At 41.2% G+C, this 17,461-nt stretch overlaps 1 protein-coding gene across 1 annotated transcript in view; it reads right to left on the reverse strand.

The window, feature by feature from the left end:
- numa1 (nuclear mitotic apparatus protein 1) overlaps positions 1 to 17,461 on the reverse strand; it is a 57,263-nt gene that overhangs the window by 33,012 nt on the left and 6,790 nt on the right. The window contains exons 12-16 of the mRNA XM_034167757.1: positions 16,689 to 16,829; positions 16,303 to 16,416; positions 12,392 to 16,177; positions 2,100 to 2,309; positions 1,699 to 1,877 (exon numbers count right to left, since the gene is read on the reverse strand). Coding sequence (XP_034023648.1) covers positions 1,699 to 1,877; positions 2,100 to 2,309; positions 12,392 to 16,177; positions 16,303 to 16,416; positions 16,689 to 16,829 — 4,430 coding nt within the window. The remainder of the gene's footprint in view (positions 1 to 1,698; positions 1,878 to 2,099; positions 2,310 to 12,391; positions 16,178 to 16,302; positions 16,417 to 16,688; positions 16,830 to 17,461) is intronic.

Raw genomic sequence — 17,461 nt, forward strand, 5'->3', positions numbered from 1 at the left:
TTAGAATTCATCATAGTACAGAAACAGCATTAGTGAAGGTTACAAATGATCTTATGGCCTCAGACAGTGGACTCATCTCTGTGCTTGTTCTGTTAGACCTCAGTGCTGCTTTTGATACTGTTGACCATAAAATTTTATTACAGAGATTACAGCATGCCATAGGTATTAAAAGGCACTGCGCTGGTTTGAATCATATTTATCTAATAGGTTACAATTTGTTCATGTAAATGGGGAATCTTCTTCACAGACTAAGGTTAATTATGGAGTTCCACAAGGTTCTGTGCTAGGACCAATTTTATTCACTTTATACATGCTTCCCTTAGGCAGTATTAGACGGCATTGCTTAAATTTTCATTGTTACGCAGATGATACCCAGCTTTATCTATCCATGACGCCAGAGGACACACACCAATTAGCTAAACTGCAGGATTGTCTTACAGACAAAGACATGGATGACCTCTAATTTCCTGCTTTTAAACTCATAAAACTGAAGTTATTGTACTTGGCCCCACAAATCTTAGAAACATGGTGTCTAACCAGATCCTTACTCGTGGTGGCATTACCCAGACCTCTAGTAATACTGTGAGAAATCTTGGAGTCATTTTTGATCAGGATATGTCATTCAATGCGCATATTAAACATATGTAGGACTGCTTTTTTGCATTTGCGCAATATCTCTAAAATTAGAAAGGTCTTGTCTCAGAGTGATGCTGAAAAACTAATTCATGCATTTATTTCCTCTAGGCTGGACTATTGTAATTCATTATTATCAGGTTGTCCTAAAAGTTCCCTGAAAAGCCTTCAGTTAATTCAAAATGCTGCAGCTAGAGTACTAACGGGGACTAGAAGGAGAGAGCATATCTCACCCATATTGGCCTCTTTTCATTGGCTTCCTGTTAATTCTAGAATAGAATTTAAAATTCTTCTTCTTACTTATAAGGTTTTGAATAATCAGGTCCCATCTTATCTTAGGGACCTCATAGTACCATATCACCCCAATAGAGCGCTTCGCTCTCAGACTGCAGGCTTACTTGTAGTTCCTAGGGTTTGTAAGAGTAGAATGGGAGGCACAGCCTTCAGCTTTCAGGCTCCTCTCCTGTGGAACCAGCTCCCAATTCAGATCAGGGAGACAGACACCCTCTCTACTTTTAAGATTAGGCTTAAAACTTTCCTTTTTGCTAAAGCTTATAGTTAGGGCTGGATCAGGTGACCCTGAACCATCCCTTAGTTATGCTGCTATAGACGTAGACTGCTGGGGGGTTCCCATGATGCACTGTTTCTTTCTCTTTTTGCTCTGTATGCACCACTCTGCATTTAATCATTAGTGATTGATCTCTGCTCCCCTCCACAGCATGTCTTTTTTCCTGGTTCTCTCCCTCAGCCCCAACCAGTCCCAGCAGAAGACTGCCCCTCCCTGAGCCTGGTTCTGCTGGAGGTTTCTTCCTGTTAAAAGGGAGTTTTTCCTTCCCACTGTCGCCAAGTGCTTGCTCACAGGGGTCGTTTTGACCGTTGGGGTTTTTATGTAATTATTGTATGGCCTTGCCTCACAATATAAAGCGCCTTGGGGCAACTGTTTGTTGTGATTTGGTGCTATATAAATAAAATTGATTGATTGATATGTAATGTTCATAACTGTAGCACCATGGAAAAAAAGTGATGTTTGTGTTAATTGATTGTGTTATTGATAAACTGCATTACCTTGTAGTGTTTAATGAGTCATCCAGACTGTTTTGCTCCAGGCTGTCAGTACTGACATTTCTCTTGACTTGTGCACTCAAATCAATGTTGGGAACCCCTATAAAAAAGGGGTCCTGTGCACATCCTTCATTACCTTGAATCTTGTTCTGTGCACGTAGGTTATGGTCAGCAAAGGCCAGCTTTACAAAGAGGGGAGAGAATAAGAAGGGTAAATGGAAAATTGCATTTAAAAATAAATGTACTTTTGACAGTCCAAGAAGAATTCAAAAAGCAGTCTTATTCAATAATGCTAAAATATTTAGTATCAAGACTTGGAACATTTTCATGGGTATGGAAATTTGTCTAGAAAAGAGTGTTTTAAATTACTATTTTCAAACAAATTTTAATATTTGTGCACTAACATGTGCTTCCAAACTGGTCACTTTGTTGACAAGGGTCTTCTCATTGCTTCTGACTTTGTCCAAATCCAGTTTAAGCAGCTGGATTTCCATTCCAGCAGCCTTTATTTCTTGCTCTTTAGCTTCTAAGGAATGTTTGAGATCAGCAACTTTATTTAGACTTTCCTGGAGGAGTTCCTTCTTGGTGTTGTAATGATTTACTGCCTTTTCCATCTGCAGAATGAAAAAACATTTTTGTACCAACTAGTCAGCTCACATGCAAGTAAGGATAAGAAGGCAATGAAAAGTATTACAACTTACCACACACACACACATGGAAAAGCAGTTCTGACACCACCCCCCCAAAAAAAAAAAAAAAAAAAAAAAAAATGCTGCTCTGAGTGTCACCATGTTGGCAGCACTTACTCCACCTACATCACAGCCAAGGAATAAACACAGGGGTGGAGCGTGGGCATGACCCTGCGTGACCTGGGCTGGACAAATGAAGCCCAAACACTCCCCCATTCTAAGAGTTATCGAGTGAGTTAAACTAGCAGGCTAACCTTGATTCGGCTGTTTATTAAAAACATTTCTGGCGAATGGGTCGTGGTCTTCATAAGGGCTTGCTTTGTTAAGGGCATTAAAAATTATGACCGGATTATTTCCTCTGCATCAACGGATTAACTGCACCTAACATTATCAACCTGCTAAAAGTGCCAATGTATGAAAATCACACTCTGGAAATTTCTAACATGATCCATTAACCACACAACACGCAATATTATTACAGATATTTGAAAGTACATACACCGTCCTCCACAACAACAGCTAACAGCCCGTGCTACCAGAACTCTGCTCGTACAGTACGTGTCACTCAGAGTGACCATTCATTAATTAATATGCACTACTTTTTGGCTCAAAACATTTTAAACTACTCAGTTATTTAAAAACATTTTTTATAGTTAGGTGGCCTCTGTGTGTTTATGCATGTGTATGGCTTCGATCATGCAAAAACCAAAGACAGCTGACATTTGCCGTTTGGTATTTTGGGTCAAGCATGAACATGCAAAAACAGAAAGCTGATAGGACATATTTTTGGAGAAATTATCAATTTTATCTAACCAGTAAACAATAGACATTTTGCAGCAATGCACCATGGGAGTTCAGGGTTTTGAGGTTTTAAATGTTATTGTGGTTCATGTCAGTTCAGTGTTAGTGTTATTGATTTTGATGTTTTTGTAGTTCAATTGGTTTAGTCAATTTAGTTAAGTGTTATGTTGCTCTTAGCAAGAATGACTTAAGTCTCATGTTGGTACCATGAGTGAAATGTGTAGTGGTTTTAATGTCTTCTGCCACAGTCTTTTTTGTCAAACTTAAAGCACCTGCTTACAGCAGCTGTGTGAACAGCTGAGGTTTGCCATTTGGTATGTTTATGTATTTTGGATCAAGGATGAACGCTGTAAAAAAATGGAACAGATGTTGCTAACCAGTTGCTGGATTCACACCATTCCAGCAGAGGGCAATGTTTTTGTGCAAGTATTTGCTCATTTTAAAATGGATATCTGCAACCCATTTCACTGTGTTACAGCACCTTTTCTTCTAACAACACTTAGTAAGCATTTGGGAACTGAAGACACAAATTGGTGAAGTTTTGTAGGTGGAATTCTTTCCATTCTTCCTTGATGTACGACTTCAGTTGTTCAACAATCCGGGGTCTCCGTTGTCGTTTTTTGCACTTCATAATGTGCCACACATTTTCAATGGGCAACAGGTCTAGTACCTGCACTCTTACTATGAAGACACGCTGTTGTAACGTGCAGAATGTGACTTGGCATTGTCTCGCTGAAATAAGCAGGGACGTCCCTGAAAAACATGTTGCTTGGATGGCAGCATGTGTTGCGCCAAAACTTGCATGTACCTTTCAGCATTGATGGTGCCATCACAGATATGCAAGTTGCCATTGCCATGGGCACTAACACACTCATCACACATCAAATGTGGACTCATCACACCACAGCACACTTTTCAACTTTGCATCCGTCCATTTCAAATGAGCTTGGGCCCAGAGAAGGTGGCAGCATTTCTGGATGTTGTTGATGTATGGCTATCACTTTGTATGGTAATTTTAACTTGCACTTGTAGATGTAGCGACGAACTGTGGTAACCGATAATGGTTTTCTGAAGCGTTACTTTGCCCACGTGGTAAGATCCTTTACACAATGTCGGTTTTTAATGCAGTGCCGTCTGAGGGATCGAAGGTCACGGGCAATCAGTGTTGGTTTTCGGCCTTGCCGCTTACGTGTAGAAAGTTCTCCAGATTCTCTGAATTTGGAGATTATATTATGGACTGTAGATGATGGAATCTCTAAATTCCTTGCAATTGAATGTTGTGAAACATTGTTCTTAAACTGTTGGACTATTTTTTTCACACAGTTGTTCACAAAATGGTGATCCTCAGCCCATCTTTGCTTGTGAACAGCTGAGACTTTTGGGGATGCTCCTTTTATACCCAATCATGACATTTACCTGTTTCCAATTAGGTGTTCTTTGAGCATTCATCAACTTTACCAGTCTTTTGTTGCCCCATCCCAGCTTTTTTGAAATGTGTTGCAGGCATCCATTTCTAAATGAGAACATATTTGGACAAAAACAAAACGGTGTATCAGTTTGAACATTAAATATCTTGTCTTTGTGGTGTATTCAATTGAATATAGGTTGAGGAGGATTTGCAAATCATTGTATTGTGTTTTATTTACATTTCACACAGTGCCCCAACTTCATTTGGAATTGGGGTTGTATATATATTTGTAAATATGTTAAAAATACATGGATAACACAAGAAAGTAAAAACACTATTTCAGTTGTGGTCCATTTAAAAATTAAAAGACAAAATAGAATAAATAATAATAACTAGGACTGCAAGCAGTCATATACGGGCCCTCGTTCCGCGCGACCACCTACCCAGGCCAGTGGGTGCCATTGTGACCACATGTGCATGCAGGGGCAACCACTCATCACACAGTTAAAATTTTAAACAAGTCACACAATGCATCAAGGAGTTATGACATGTTGATTGTTCATCCACTAGGGGGTGGTCAGTGTACAAACAGAGGGGCTGGGTGTGTTCAGGGGCCAACCATCATCATACATGTGAAGTTTCAATGAAGGAGTTATCATGACTTGATGTTCCATGGCAAAGGGCCAAAATGGCGGCACCATAGCGGCCACACCCTTCAACATAGAGAAAAGCTTTCGATAACTTTTGGTCAGTATCATCTTTGGATGTTGTCAAAGAAATTTGAAGTGCATTGGACAAAATCCATAGGAGGAGTTCGTTCAAATACAACATGTGGAAGTCATTTCAAAATGAGAAGAAAATGCAAAATGGCCGACTTCCTGTTTGGAGTAGACTCATGGTGCAAGAGACTTTTTTGTACGTCTATGCAAGTCACATGTGTACCAATTTTCATCTCCCTACTCCAAAAAAAACCCTATGGGGGAGGGGTTTTGGAAAGTTTCAAAGGGGCGCTATTGAGGCATTTTGCCCCGCCCACGGGCAATGCCACTATGAATTGTAAGAGGTTGTCGTGCTTGACCTGTGTTTCAATTTTCATGATATGACAAAAATAAATCCGTCAAAAGGAAGAACGTAATTTCATGGCGAATGGGCAATATTCGGCACGCCGCCACATGGATGCCGTTACTCGTAACATCACGACGATCATCGCCTACATTCACCAAGTTGTTCTGCATGTTTTAGAAGTAGAAGGAAGTTCATGGGGTTAACTATGTGACTTCAGTGCCAGTTTAAGTATAATGTTCCATGGCGAAGGGTCAAAATGGCGGCGCCACAGCGGCCACACCTTTCAACATAAAGAAAAGCTTTCGATAACTTTTGGTCAGTATCGTGTCTGGGTGATCTGGAAGAAATTTGAAGTGCATTGGACAAAATCCCTAGGAGGAGTTGGTTCAAATACAACATGTGGAAATCACGCCAAAATGGGAAGAAAATTCAAAATGGCTGACTTCCTGTTTGGAGTAGACCCATCGTGCAAGAGACTTTTTTGTACATCTATGCAAGTCACATGTGTACCAATTTTCATCTCCCTACTCCAAAAAAACCCCTATGGGGAGGGGTTTTTGAAAGTTTCAAGGAGGCGCTATTGACACATTTTGCCCCGCCCATGGGCGACGCCCCTATGAATTGTAAGAGTTTGTCGTGCTCGACCTGTGTATCAATTTTCATGATCATTTGACAAAATTAAAGCCGTCAAAAGGAAGAATGTAATTTCATGGTGAATGGGCAATATTCGGCACGCCGCCACACGGACGCCGTTACTCGTAACTTCACGGCGTTCATCGCCTACGTTCACCAATTTGTTCTGCATGTTTTAGAAGTAGAATGAAGTTGATTGGGTTAAGTATGTGACATCAGGACCTCTTAAAGTAAAAATAGGACATTTCTCACCACTACCGGGGGGCGCTATGGTGCAGGTGGGAACTTAAGATATGTAGACGTTCAGGGCGGAGCCCTCATCATATCCAGCAAGTTTGAAGGATCTACGATCAATCAATCAATCAATCAATTTTTTTATATAGCGCCAAATCACAACAAACAGTTGCCCCAAGGTGCTTTATATTGTAAGGCAAGGCCATACAATAATTATGTAAAACCCCAACGGTCAAAACGACACCCTGTGAGCAAGCACTTGGCTACAGTGGGAAGGAAAAACTCCCTTTTAACAGGAAGAAACCTCCAGCAGAACCAGGCTCAGGGAGGGGCAGTCTTCTGCTGGGACTGGTTGGGGCTGAGGGAGAGAACCAGGAAAAAGACATGCTGTGGAGGGGAGCAGAGATCGATCACTAATGATTAAATGCAGAGTGGTGCATACAGAGCAAAAAGAGAAAGAAACAGTGCATCATGGGAACCCCCCAGCAGTCTACGTCTATAGCAGCATAACTAAGGGATGGTTCAGGGTCACCTGATCCAGCCCTAACTATAAGCTTTAGCAAAAAGGAAAGTTTTAAGCCTAATCTTAAAAGTAGAGAGGGTGTCTGTCTCCCTGATCTGAATTGGGAGCTGGTTCCACAGGAGAGGAGCCTGAAAGCTGAAGGCTCTGCCTCCCATTCTACTCTTACAAACCCTAGGAACTACAAGTAAGCCTGCAGTCTGAGAGCGAAGCGCTCTATTGGGGTGATATGGTACTATGAGGTCCCTAAGATAAGATGGGACCTGATTATTCAAAACCTTATAAGTAAGAAGAAGAATTTTGAATTATATTCTAGAATTAACAGGAAGCCAATGAAGAGAGGCCAATATGGGTGAGATATGCTCTCTCCTTCTAGTCCCCGTCAGTACTCTAGCTGCAGCATTTTGAATTAACTGAAGGCTTTTTAGGGAACTTTTAGGACAACCTGATAATAATGAATTACAATAGTCCAGCCTAGAGGAAATAAATGCATGAATTAGTTTTTCAGCATCACTCTGAGACAAGACCTTTCTGATTTTAGAGATATTGCGTAAATGCAAAAAAGCAGTCCTACATATTTGTTTAATATGCGCTTTGAATGACATATCCTGATCAAAAATGACTCCAAGATTTCTCACAGTATTACTAGAGGTCAGGGTAATGCCATCCAGAGTAAGGATCTGGTTAGACACCATGTTTCTAAGATTTGTGGGGCCAAGTACAATAACTTCAGTTTTATCTGAGTTTAAAAGCAAGAAATTAGAGATCATCCATGTCTTTATGTCTGTAAGACAATCCTGCAGTTTAGCTAATTGGTGTGTGTCCTCTGGCTTCATGGATAGATAAAGCTGGGTATCATCTGCGTAACAATGAAAATTTAAGCAATACCGTCTAATAATACTGCCTAAGGGAAGCATGTATAAAGTGAATAAAATTGGTCCTAGCACAGAACCTTGTGGAACTCCATAATTAACTTTAGTCTGTGAAGAAGATTCCCCATTTACATGAACAAATTGTAATCTATTAGACAAATATGATTCAAACCACCGCAGCGCAGTGCCTTTAATACCTATGGCATGCTCTAATCTCTAATAAAATTTTATGGTCAACAGTATCAAAAGCAGCACTGAGGTCTAACAGAACAAGCACAGAGATGAGTCCACTGTCCGAGGCCATAAGAAGATCATTTGTAACCTTCACTAATGCTGTTTCTGTACTATGATGAATTCTAAAACCTGACTGAAACTCTTCAAATAGACCATTCCTCTGCAGATGATCAGTTAGCTGTTTTACAACTACCCTTTCAAGAATTTTTGAGAGAAAAGGAAGGTTGGAGATTGGCCTATAATTAGCTAAGATAGCTGGGTCAAGTGATGGCTTTTTAAGTAATGGTTTAATTACTGCCACCTTAAAAGCCTGTGGTACATAGCCAACTAACAAAGATAGATTGATCATATTTAAGATTGAAGCATTAAATAATGGTAGGGCTTCCTTGAGCAGCCTGGTAGGAATGGGGTCTAATAAACATGTTGATGGTTTGGATGAAGTAACTAATGAAAATAACTCAGAACAATCGGAGAGAAAGAGTCTAACCAAATACCAGCATCACTGAAAGCAGCCAAAGATAACGATACGTCTTTGGGATGGTTATGAGTAATTTTTTCTCTAATAGTTAAAATTTTGTTAGCAAAGAAAGTCATGAAGTCATTACTAGTTAAAGTTAATGGAATACTCAGCTCAATAGAGCTCTGACTCTGTCAGCCTGGCTACAGTGCTGAAAAGAAACCTGGGTTGTACGTAGCCATAAACAGAAGCCCCGTGTACACCGCCAACCCGTTCACATCTCTAACCGTTTTTCCCCACTCGACGACACACCCGCCGAGGATCAAACTCTGGTTACTGGCGACTCTGTTTTGGGAAATGTGAAGTTAGCGACACCAGCAACCATAGTCAATTGTCTTCCGGGGGCCAGAGCAGGCGACATTGAAGGAAATTTGAAACTGCTGGCTAAGGCTAAGCGTAAATTTGGTAAGATTGTAATTCACGTCGGCAGTAATGACACCCGGTTACGCCAATCGGAGGTCACTAAATTAACATTGAATCGGTGTGTAACTTTGCAAAAACAATGTCGGACTCTGTAGTTTTCTCTGGGCCCCTCCCCAATCGGACCGGGAGTGACATGTTTAGCCGCATGTTGTCCTTGAATTGCTGGCTGTCTGAGTGGTGTCCAAAAAATGAGGTGGGCTTCATAGATAATTGGCAAAGCTTCTGGGGAAAACCTGGTCTTGTTAGGAGAGACGGCATCCATCCCACTTTGGATGGAGCAGCTCTCATTTCTAGAAATCTGGCCAATTTTCTTAAATCCTCCAAACTGTGACTATCCAGGGTTGGGACCAGGAAGCAGAGTTGTAGTCTTACACACCTCTCTGCAGCTTCTCTCCCCCTGCCATCCCCTCATTACCCCATCCCCGTAGAGACGGTGCCTGCTCCCAGACTACCAATAACCAGCAAAAATCTATTTAAGCAAAAATCTGTCACGCCCACATACGATGAAGTATGTGGGCGTGACAGCCGTTCGAAGTGAAATGGCATGCTCCGAAAAGCTCGCCAAAGTTTGATGACCCCTAGCAGCCACGCCTTTTGACTTAATTAGAATCTTTTGATAACCATTGTGTTGTGATGATTTTGACCAAATTTGAAGACGATCGGATGAAATCCCTAGGCCGAGTTCGTTGAAATGTAAGTAGTGGAAATGGCCAAAAATGGCAAAAATTTGCTCAAAATTGAAACTTAAAATCAAAATGGCTGACTTCCTGTCGATATTTCACCATAACAGTAAGAGACTTTTTTGTGCGTCCTGGCATGGTAAATGTGTACCGAATTTCGTGAGGCTACGACGGAAAAAGCCCAATGCGGAGGGGTTTTTGAAAAGTTCTAGGGGGCGCTATTTCACGATTTTTCTGCGACCATGTGCAACGCCCCCAAAATATCGAATTTCGGATCTGGCCGGACGATTTTGGAAAGTTTGGTGAGTTTTTGAGCATGGGAAGAGGCCGAAATTTCGATTTCAAGAGTGAGAATAATAATAATAATAAACAGCGCAATTACAATAGGGTCCTTGTAGGACGTTGCCTACTCGGGCCCTAATAACTAGGACTGCAAGCAGTCATATACGGGCCCTCGTTCCACGCAACCACCTACCCAGGCCAGTGGGTGCCCTTGTGACCACATGTGGGCATGTGCATGCAGGGGCAACCACTCATCACACAGTTAAAACTTGAAACAAATCACACAATGCATGAAGGAGTTATGACATGTTGAATGTTCATCCACTGGGGGGCGCTCAGTGTACAAACAGAGGGGCTATGTGTGTTCAGGGGCCAACCATCGTCATACATGTGAATTTTCAAGTTAATCAGGCAAAGCATGAAGGAGTTATCATGACTTGATGTTCTATGGCAAAGGGTCAAAATGGCGGCACCATAGCGGCCACACCCTTCAACATAGAGAAAAGCTTTCGATAACTTTTGGTCAGTATCATTTTTGGATGCTGTCAAAGAAATTTGAAGTGCACTGGACAACATCCCTAGGAGGAGTTCGTTCGAATACAACATATGGAAATCACGCCAAAATGAGAAGAAATTTCAAAATGTCTGACTTCCTGTTTAGAGTAGACTCATGGTGCAAGAGACTTTTTTGTACGTCTATGAAAGACGTGTACCAATTTTCATCTCCCTACTCCAAAAAAAAAAAAACCCTATGGGGAGGGGTTTTTGAACGTTTCAAGGGGGCGCTATTGAGGCATTTTGCCCCGCCCATGGGCGACGCCCCTATGAATTGTAAGAGGTTGTCGTGCTCGACCTGTGTATCAATTTTCATGATGATGTGACAAAATTAAAGCCGTCAAAATGAACGTAATTTCATGGCGAATGGGCAATATTCGGCACGCCGCCACACGGACACCATTACTCGTAACTTCACGGCGTTCATCGCCTACGTTCACCAATTTGTTCTGCATGTTTTGGAAGTGGAATGAAGTTGATTGGGTTAAGTATGTGACATCAGGACCTCTTACCGGGGGGCGCTATGGCGCAGGTGGGAACTTAAGATATGTAGACGTTCAGGGCGGAGCCCTCATCACGTCCAGCAAGTTTGAAGGATCTACGATGAAGTATGTGGGCGTGACAGCCGTTCGAAGTGAAATGGCGTGCTCCAAAAAGCTTGCCAAAGTTTGACGACCCCTAGCAGCCATGCCTTTTGACTTAATTAGAATCTTTTGATAACCATTGTGTTGTGATGATTTTGACCAAATTTGAAGATGATTGGATGAAATCCCTAGGACGAGTTCGTTCAAATGTAAGTAGTGGAAATGGCCAAAAATGGCAAGAATTTGCTCAAAATCGAAACTTAAAATCAAAATGGCCGACTTCCTGTCGATATTTCACCATGACAGTAAGACTTTCTTGCATCCTGGCATGGTAAATAAGTGTACCGAGTTTCGTGAGGCTACGACGAAAAAAGCCCAATGCGGAGGGGTTTTTGAAAATTTCTAGGGGACGCTATTTCGTGATTTTTATGCGACCATGTGCGCCGCCCCCAAAATATCAAATTTCGGATCCGGCCGGACAACTTTGAAAAGTTTGCTGAGTTTTTGAGCATGGGAAGAGGCCGAAATTTCGATTTCAAGAGTGAGAATAATAATAACAATAATAATAATAATAATAATAATAAACAGCGCAATTACAATAGGGTCCTCGTAGGACGTTGCCTACTCGGGCCCTAATAATCTGTTTATGATAAACATTGAAACAATTTATAAATACATTAAGACAGTAAATTACCATAAAAATATGTAATTAACAGGAAATAAAAGGGTTGAGTTCTTCTAAAAATTGTTGAGGTCTAAGGTTGTAAAAACATTCTGGAATCACATGTCATTCCAACTCATTATACAAGCTTTTCTGAATTAATTACCACCCTTGAAAAATGTCAGCAACCTAATTTATAAACATGAACCAATCTAGAGCCTGTAGATCTCCACAGGCAATACACTAGTAGTAGTAGTAATAATAATAATAATAGTCACCAGGTGGAAACTAACTACAGAGACTACATAGGCTTCTACCACCATGTGCTGCTTTCTGGAGCAACGGTCAAGCAGCCAATCAAGAAACTGCATTTTTTCCCTTTCAGTGTGGACACATTTTGGACAGCCAGAAGGCGCACAAGTCATATAACATTATAGGCCAAGACACTGGTAAACCGCAGGTCTACACAGAATGTACATATCAAAAAAAAAAAAAAGTGTTTCAAACTTGGAAAATGTTCACCTGTGATCACACTGACCTGTGTCTTGTAGTGTTCTGCTGCCTGTGTTTGAGCTGAGAGCTGTTCCTCAATTTCTCTCTTTTTCTTCTGTACTTCTTTTGCTTGTCCTCTCTCTTCCAGGAATTTCTCTTTTTCCATTTTAAGCAATGCAAGCTCCTGCTGCAGTGCAGACTGCAGCTTATGAGAGATTTTGTTGTCTCTCTCTACTTCCTGTTTGTCATGAATAAGTTTGTCATTTTCTGAAGCAGCTGCCTGAAGCCGTTTCTCCAAAGCTTTCTGATCCTGTTCTACCTGAAGTAACCGGGCCAAGAATATCTCCTTTTCCTGAAGCAGAGCTTGCTTTTCTTTCTGGGTGGCAAGTTGCAATTCCTGTGCAGAGATTAACTGCTGTTGTCTTTGGTCTATTTGCTGAGTCAGTGTCTGCTGAGTTGTAAGTAAGTGTTTTTCTTCAGCCATTAACTTTGCAGAGATACTTTCCACTTGCTTTTGCAAATGCTGGACTTCTTGTTGAAGAGTTTCCACTTCTTTGGAATGGTCATCCTTTATCTTGGTCAATTGTCTCTCATTGGCTTCAGCCTCTTTTGCTGTGTCAACTAAAGTACTTTGTACTGTGACTTCATCTCTGAGGATGATAAGCTGATGGTCTTTATCCACCATAAGGCTGTTGAGAGCAGACAACTCACTCTGGAGAATCTGAACTTTCTCTTCAGTCTTTACCAAGATACTTTCTTTCGGACTCCGAGACTCCTTTAGACCTTGAATCTCTTTTTCCAACAGCTCCTGGTTTTTAAGAACAATCTGCTGAGCCTGAACCTGTTGTTCTGCCTTTCTGAGAGACTCATTAAGGCATTCGATTTGAGTTTTGAGGTCTCTGATCTCTTGCTGCAGCACTTCACACTGTCTGGAGCCATCAGTCTTCATCACATCCAACTGTTTGTTCTTCACCTCTATGTCCAGGTTTAACCTTTTAACCTCATCTTCAAAGGTTAACATCTGTTGCTGGAGTTTCTCCTTGTGTTCTTTATCATCTTCTTGGACTTTAACCAGTAGATTTTGCTTAACCTCAATATCCTGTTCTGCTTTCTTAAGTGATGAGATAAGGTCTTCCACTTGAACGGTCAAAGTCTGGATTTTAGTCTGAGAAATTTCTTTTTGCTCAGCTTTTTCCAGTAAGACGTTGGAAAGCTTTTCCTCCTTGACTTTAATTTCATCTTTGGTCTTACCAGTCAGTTCTTTCAGAGCAGTAATTTCTTCTTTGAGGTCATTAATTTGGTGGTCTTTGTCAGCCGAGAGAGAACTGAGCGTGTACAACTCTGCCTCAAGACTTCCAACTTTTGCTTCAGTTTGCTGGAGGTGGTCTTCAGCCTCTTTCTGGAGAATTTTAACTTCATCTTGAGCCTTTAGGAGGAGACTGTCCTTCTCACTCTGGGACTCCTTAAGACCTTCAATCTCTTTTTCCAACAGCTCCTGGTTGCCAAGAACAATCTGCTGAGCCAGAACCTGTTCTTCTGCCTTTCTGAGCGACTCATTAAGGCATTCGATTTGAGTTTTGAGGTCTCTGATCTCTTGCTGCAGCACTTCACACTGTCTGGAGTCATCAGTCTTCAACACATCCAACTGTTCGTTCTTCACCTGTATGTCCAGGTTTAACCTTTTAACCTCATCTTCAAAGGTTAATATCTGTTGCTGGAGTTTCTCCTTGTGTTCTTTATCATCTTCTTGGACTTTAGCCAGTAGGTTTTGTTTAACCTCAATTTCCTGTTCTGCTTTCTTCAGTGATGAGATAAGGTCTGCCACTTGAATGGTCAAAGTCTGGATTTTTGTCTGAAAAACAACTTCTTGCTCAGTTTTTTCCAGTAAGACTTCGGAAAGCTTTTCCTCCTTGACTCTAATTTCATCTTTGGTCTTACCAGTCAGTTCTTTCAGAACAGTAATTTCTTCATTGAGGGCAATAATTTGGTGGTCTTTGTCAGCAGAGAGAGAACTGAGCGTGTACAACTCTGCCTCAAGACTTCCAACTTTTGCTTCAGTTTGCTGGAGGTGGTCTTCAGCCTCTTTCTGGAGAATTTTAACTTTATCTTGAGCTTTTAGGAGGAGATTCTCTTTCTCACTCTGAGAATCCTTTAGACCTTCAATCTCTTTTTCCAACAGCTCCTGGTTGCTAAGAACAATCTGCTGAGCCTGAACCTGTTCTTCTGCCTTTCTGAGAGACTCATTAAGGCATTCGATTTGAGTTTTGAGGTCTCTGATCTCTTGGTGTAGCACTTCACACTGTCTGAAGCCATCAGTCTTCAACACATCCAACTGTTCGTTCTTCACCTGTATATCCAGGTTTAACCTTTTAACCTCATCTTCAAAGGTTAATATCTGTTGCTGGAGTTTCTCCTTGTGTTTATCATCTTCTTGGACTTTAGCCAGTAGGTTTCGCTTAACCTCAATATCCTGTTCTGCTTTCTTCAGTGATGAGATAAGGTCTTCCACTTGAACGGTCAAAGTCTGGATTTTAGTCTGAGAAACTTCTTCTTGCTCAGTTTTTTCCAGTAAGACTTTGGAAAGCTTTTCCTCCTTGACTTTAATTTCATCTTTGGTCTTACCAGTCAGCACTTTCAGAGTAGTAATTTCTTCTTTGAGGTCATTAATTTCTCTGTCTTTGTCAGCTGAGAGAGAATTGAGAGTATGCAACTGTATTTGAAGATGGCCAACCCTTGTTTCAGTCTGTTGGAGAAGATCTTCAGCCTCTTTATGGAGAATCTGAACTTTGTCTTCAGCTTTTAGAAGGAGCCCTTCGTTCTCAATCTGAGACACTTTTAGCTCTTGGTTCTCCTTTTCTAACAGCTCCAGCTTCTTAAGTAAAATCTGCTGAGCCTGAATCTTTCCCTCAGCCTTTGTAAGCAAGTCGGACAGTGTTTCAATGTAGATTTTTAGATCTTTGATCTCTTGCTGCAGCTGTTTAGACTGCCTAGAGCTGTCATTTTTTAACATATCCAGCTGCTCATTCTTTAGCTGCAACTCAACAGTTAACCTTTTGACCTCATCTTCACAAGTTACTATCTTTTGATGTAGCGTTTCTTTGTGTTTTTTATTCTCTTCCTGGGTTTTAGTCAGTATGCTCTGTCTGGCTTCTATTTCATGTTCAGCCATTTTCAGTGACAAGACAAGGTCTTCCACTTGAACTTCCAGTGCCTGGATTTTATTCTGAGAAATTTCTTCTTGGGTAGACTTCTCCATGGACAATTTGGTAAGCATTTCTTCATTGGCTTTAATTTGTTCTGTGGTTTTTCCAGTCTGCTCTGTCAGAGCAGCAATTTCTTCTTTGAGGCTGTTTATTTGTTTATTTTTGTCATCAAAGATGCAACTAAGACGACACAACTCCGTCTCAAGACTTCCAACCTTTTGTTCTGCCTCATAACAGAGGTCTTCCTTCTCTTTCTTAAGTTCCTTTAGTTTTGCAATTTCTTGTGCAGAAGTAGCAAAAAGCTGTTGTAGCCTGGTGTTCTGTTCACATTTCTCTTGCTCAACTTTTTCAAGTTGTTGCTTGAGCGCGTTTATCTCTTTCTGAAGGACTTCTCTCTGTCCACTGAGCTCCTTTTGCAACCTGGCCAAATTTTCATCTTTGGCTTGAATTCTTTCTTCCATTTGAAATATCTGCTGCTGCAGGAGTTCTTTCTGTTGATTCAATTCTCTTTGATTGTCAGCTAGCTGCTGCGTTTTGACCAGTACTTCTTCCTGAGCCTTCTTGAGGGAGCTGAAAGTGCTCTCCAGCTCGTTCTTCAAATTCTGGATTTCATTATCGAGTACCTTCCGCTGCAGTATTGTGGAGAAGACAATAAGGTTGAGAAGACATTTAAACACGGCAAGTCCAAAGTGTAATTGTAATTTTTAAATTCAGTTCAGTGACATGCAAGCTTTCACAGAATTATGCACTGTACCTCCACAACAGGCCACATATTCTCTCCCACATCTTCCTTTGTTGCATTGCTTATTTCATCTTCTAAACAGGAAATCTTTCCCTGGAGGATCTGAATTTGTTCACTTAGGAGCTCCTGAGAAACAAGACCAATAAATCTGTCACTTTTTATTGCGGTCTCACAATCACTTGCTGGAAAATGAGTTCTGCAGTTGGATGTTTGGCTACAATGAACACAAAACCAATGCATTGTCCAACAGAAAAAACAAGTAACAGCTTTTACACACCTTTCTTGCCTTTTGCTTCACAAAAATCATATTTCTTCTGATTAATATTTTTACATTACCCACATGCATCAAACAGATAAGTCAGTTAAAATTGATTACCTCAGCTGGAAAGGTGACCTACTTTTTGTGCTGTAGCCTGAAAGAGTTCAGTCTCCAAATGACTTTTTCTGCTTGTCCAATCCTCCTGAGCGATTGTGTGATTTTCTGTCAGCCTACCAACCTCAGCCTCATACACTGCCAGCTGTGAACAAGCTGCTCTCATCTGAGATTGGGTGAAAGAGGGACAAAGACTTATATTGTGATTGATAGCTATGTTATCAACAATATCAATCTGCAGTTTGCAATTGTTGCATATAGTGCTGAGTACTATGCCAGCATACTTACATAGTATTTTTCCTGCCCATTTAAATTCATTTTATTAGTAAAGAGAGGGGGTCTCGGCTTCAACTTCATCTAACATCTGGGTCTGAAAGTGAAGCTTAGGGCTAGTGGCCGGCAATCACCTTAGTATTTCTTCCGTTTTCCTGTTGCTTAATGCTGACAAATTATACCTTAAGTGTAGTTTTTCTGGCCGACTGTTTCAGTTTTCTTTTTCTCTCTGTCCGAGATGAGGCTGGATGAATTCTGGAACGGACGCAGAGCGGACACCAGCAGCCCCCCGGACGGTGGACTGGATGCCTGCATGGACTCTTTTTGGTAGAATGGCCAAAGCAGTGGGTCACCCCTTCAAGTCTGGTCTGCTTGAGGTTTCTTCCTCAAATCATCAGAAGGAGTTTTTCCTTACCACTGTGGCTTGTGTGCTTGTTCTCATAGGTGTCAAACTGATTCCAGAAAGGGCCAAGAGGTGCAGGTTTTCTTTGTAACCACCCACTGCACCAGGTGATTTCACTGATT

This window comes from Thalassophryne amazonica, chromosome 4 (genome assembly GCF_902500255.1).
Source record: "Thalassophryne amazonica chromosome 4, fThaAma1.1, whole genome shotgun sequence".
Lineage (NCBI taxonomy): Eukaryota > Metazoa > Chordata > Actinopteri > Batrachoidiformes > Batrachoididae > Thalassophryne > Thalassophryne amazonica.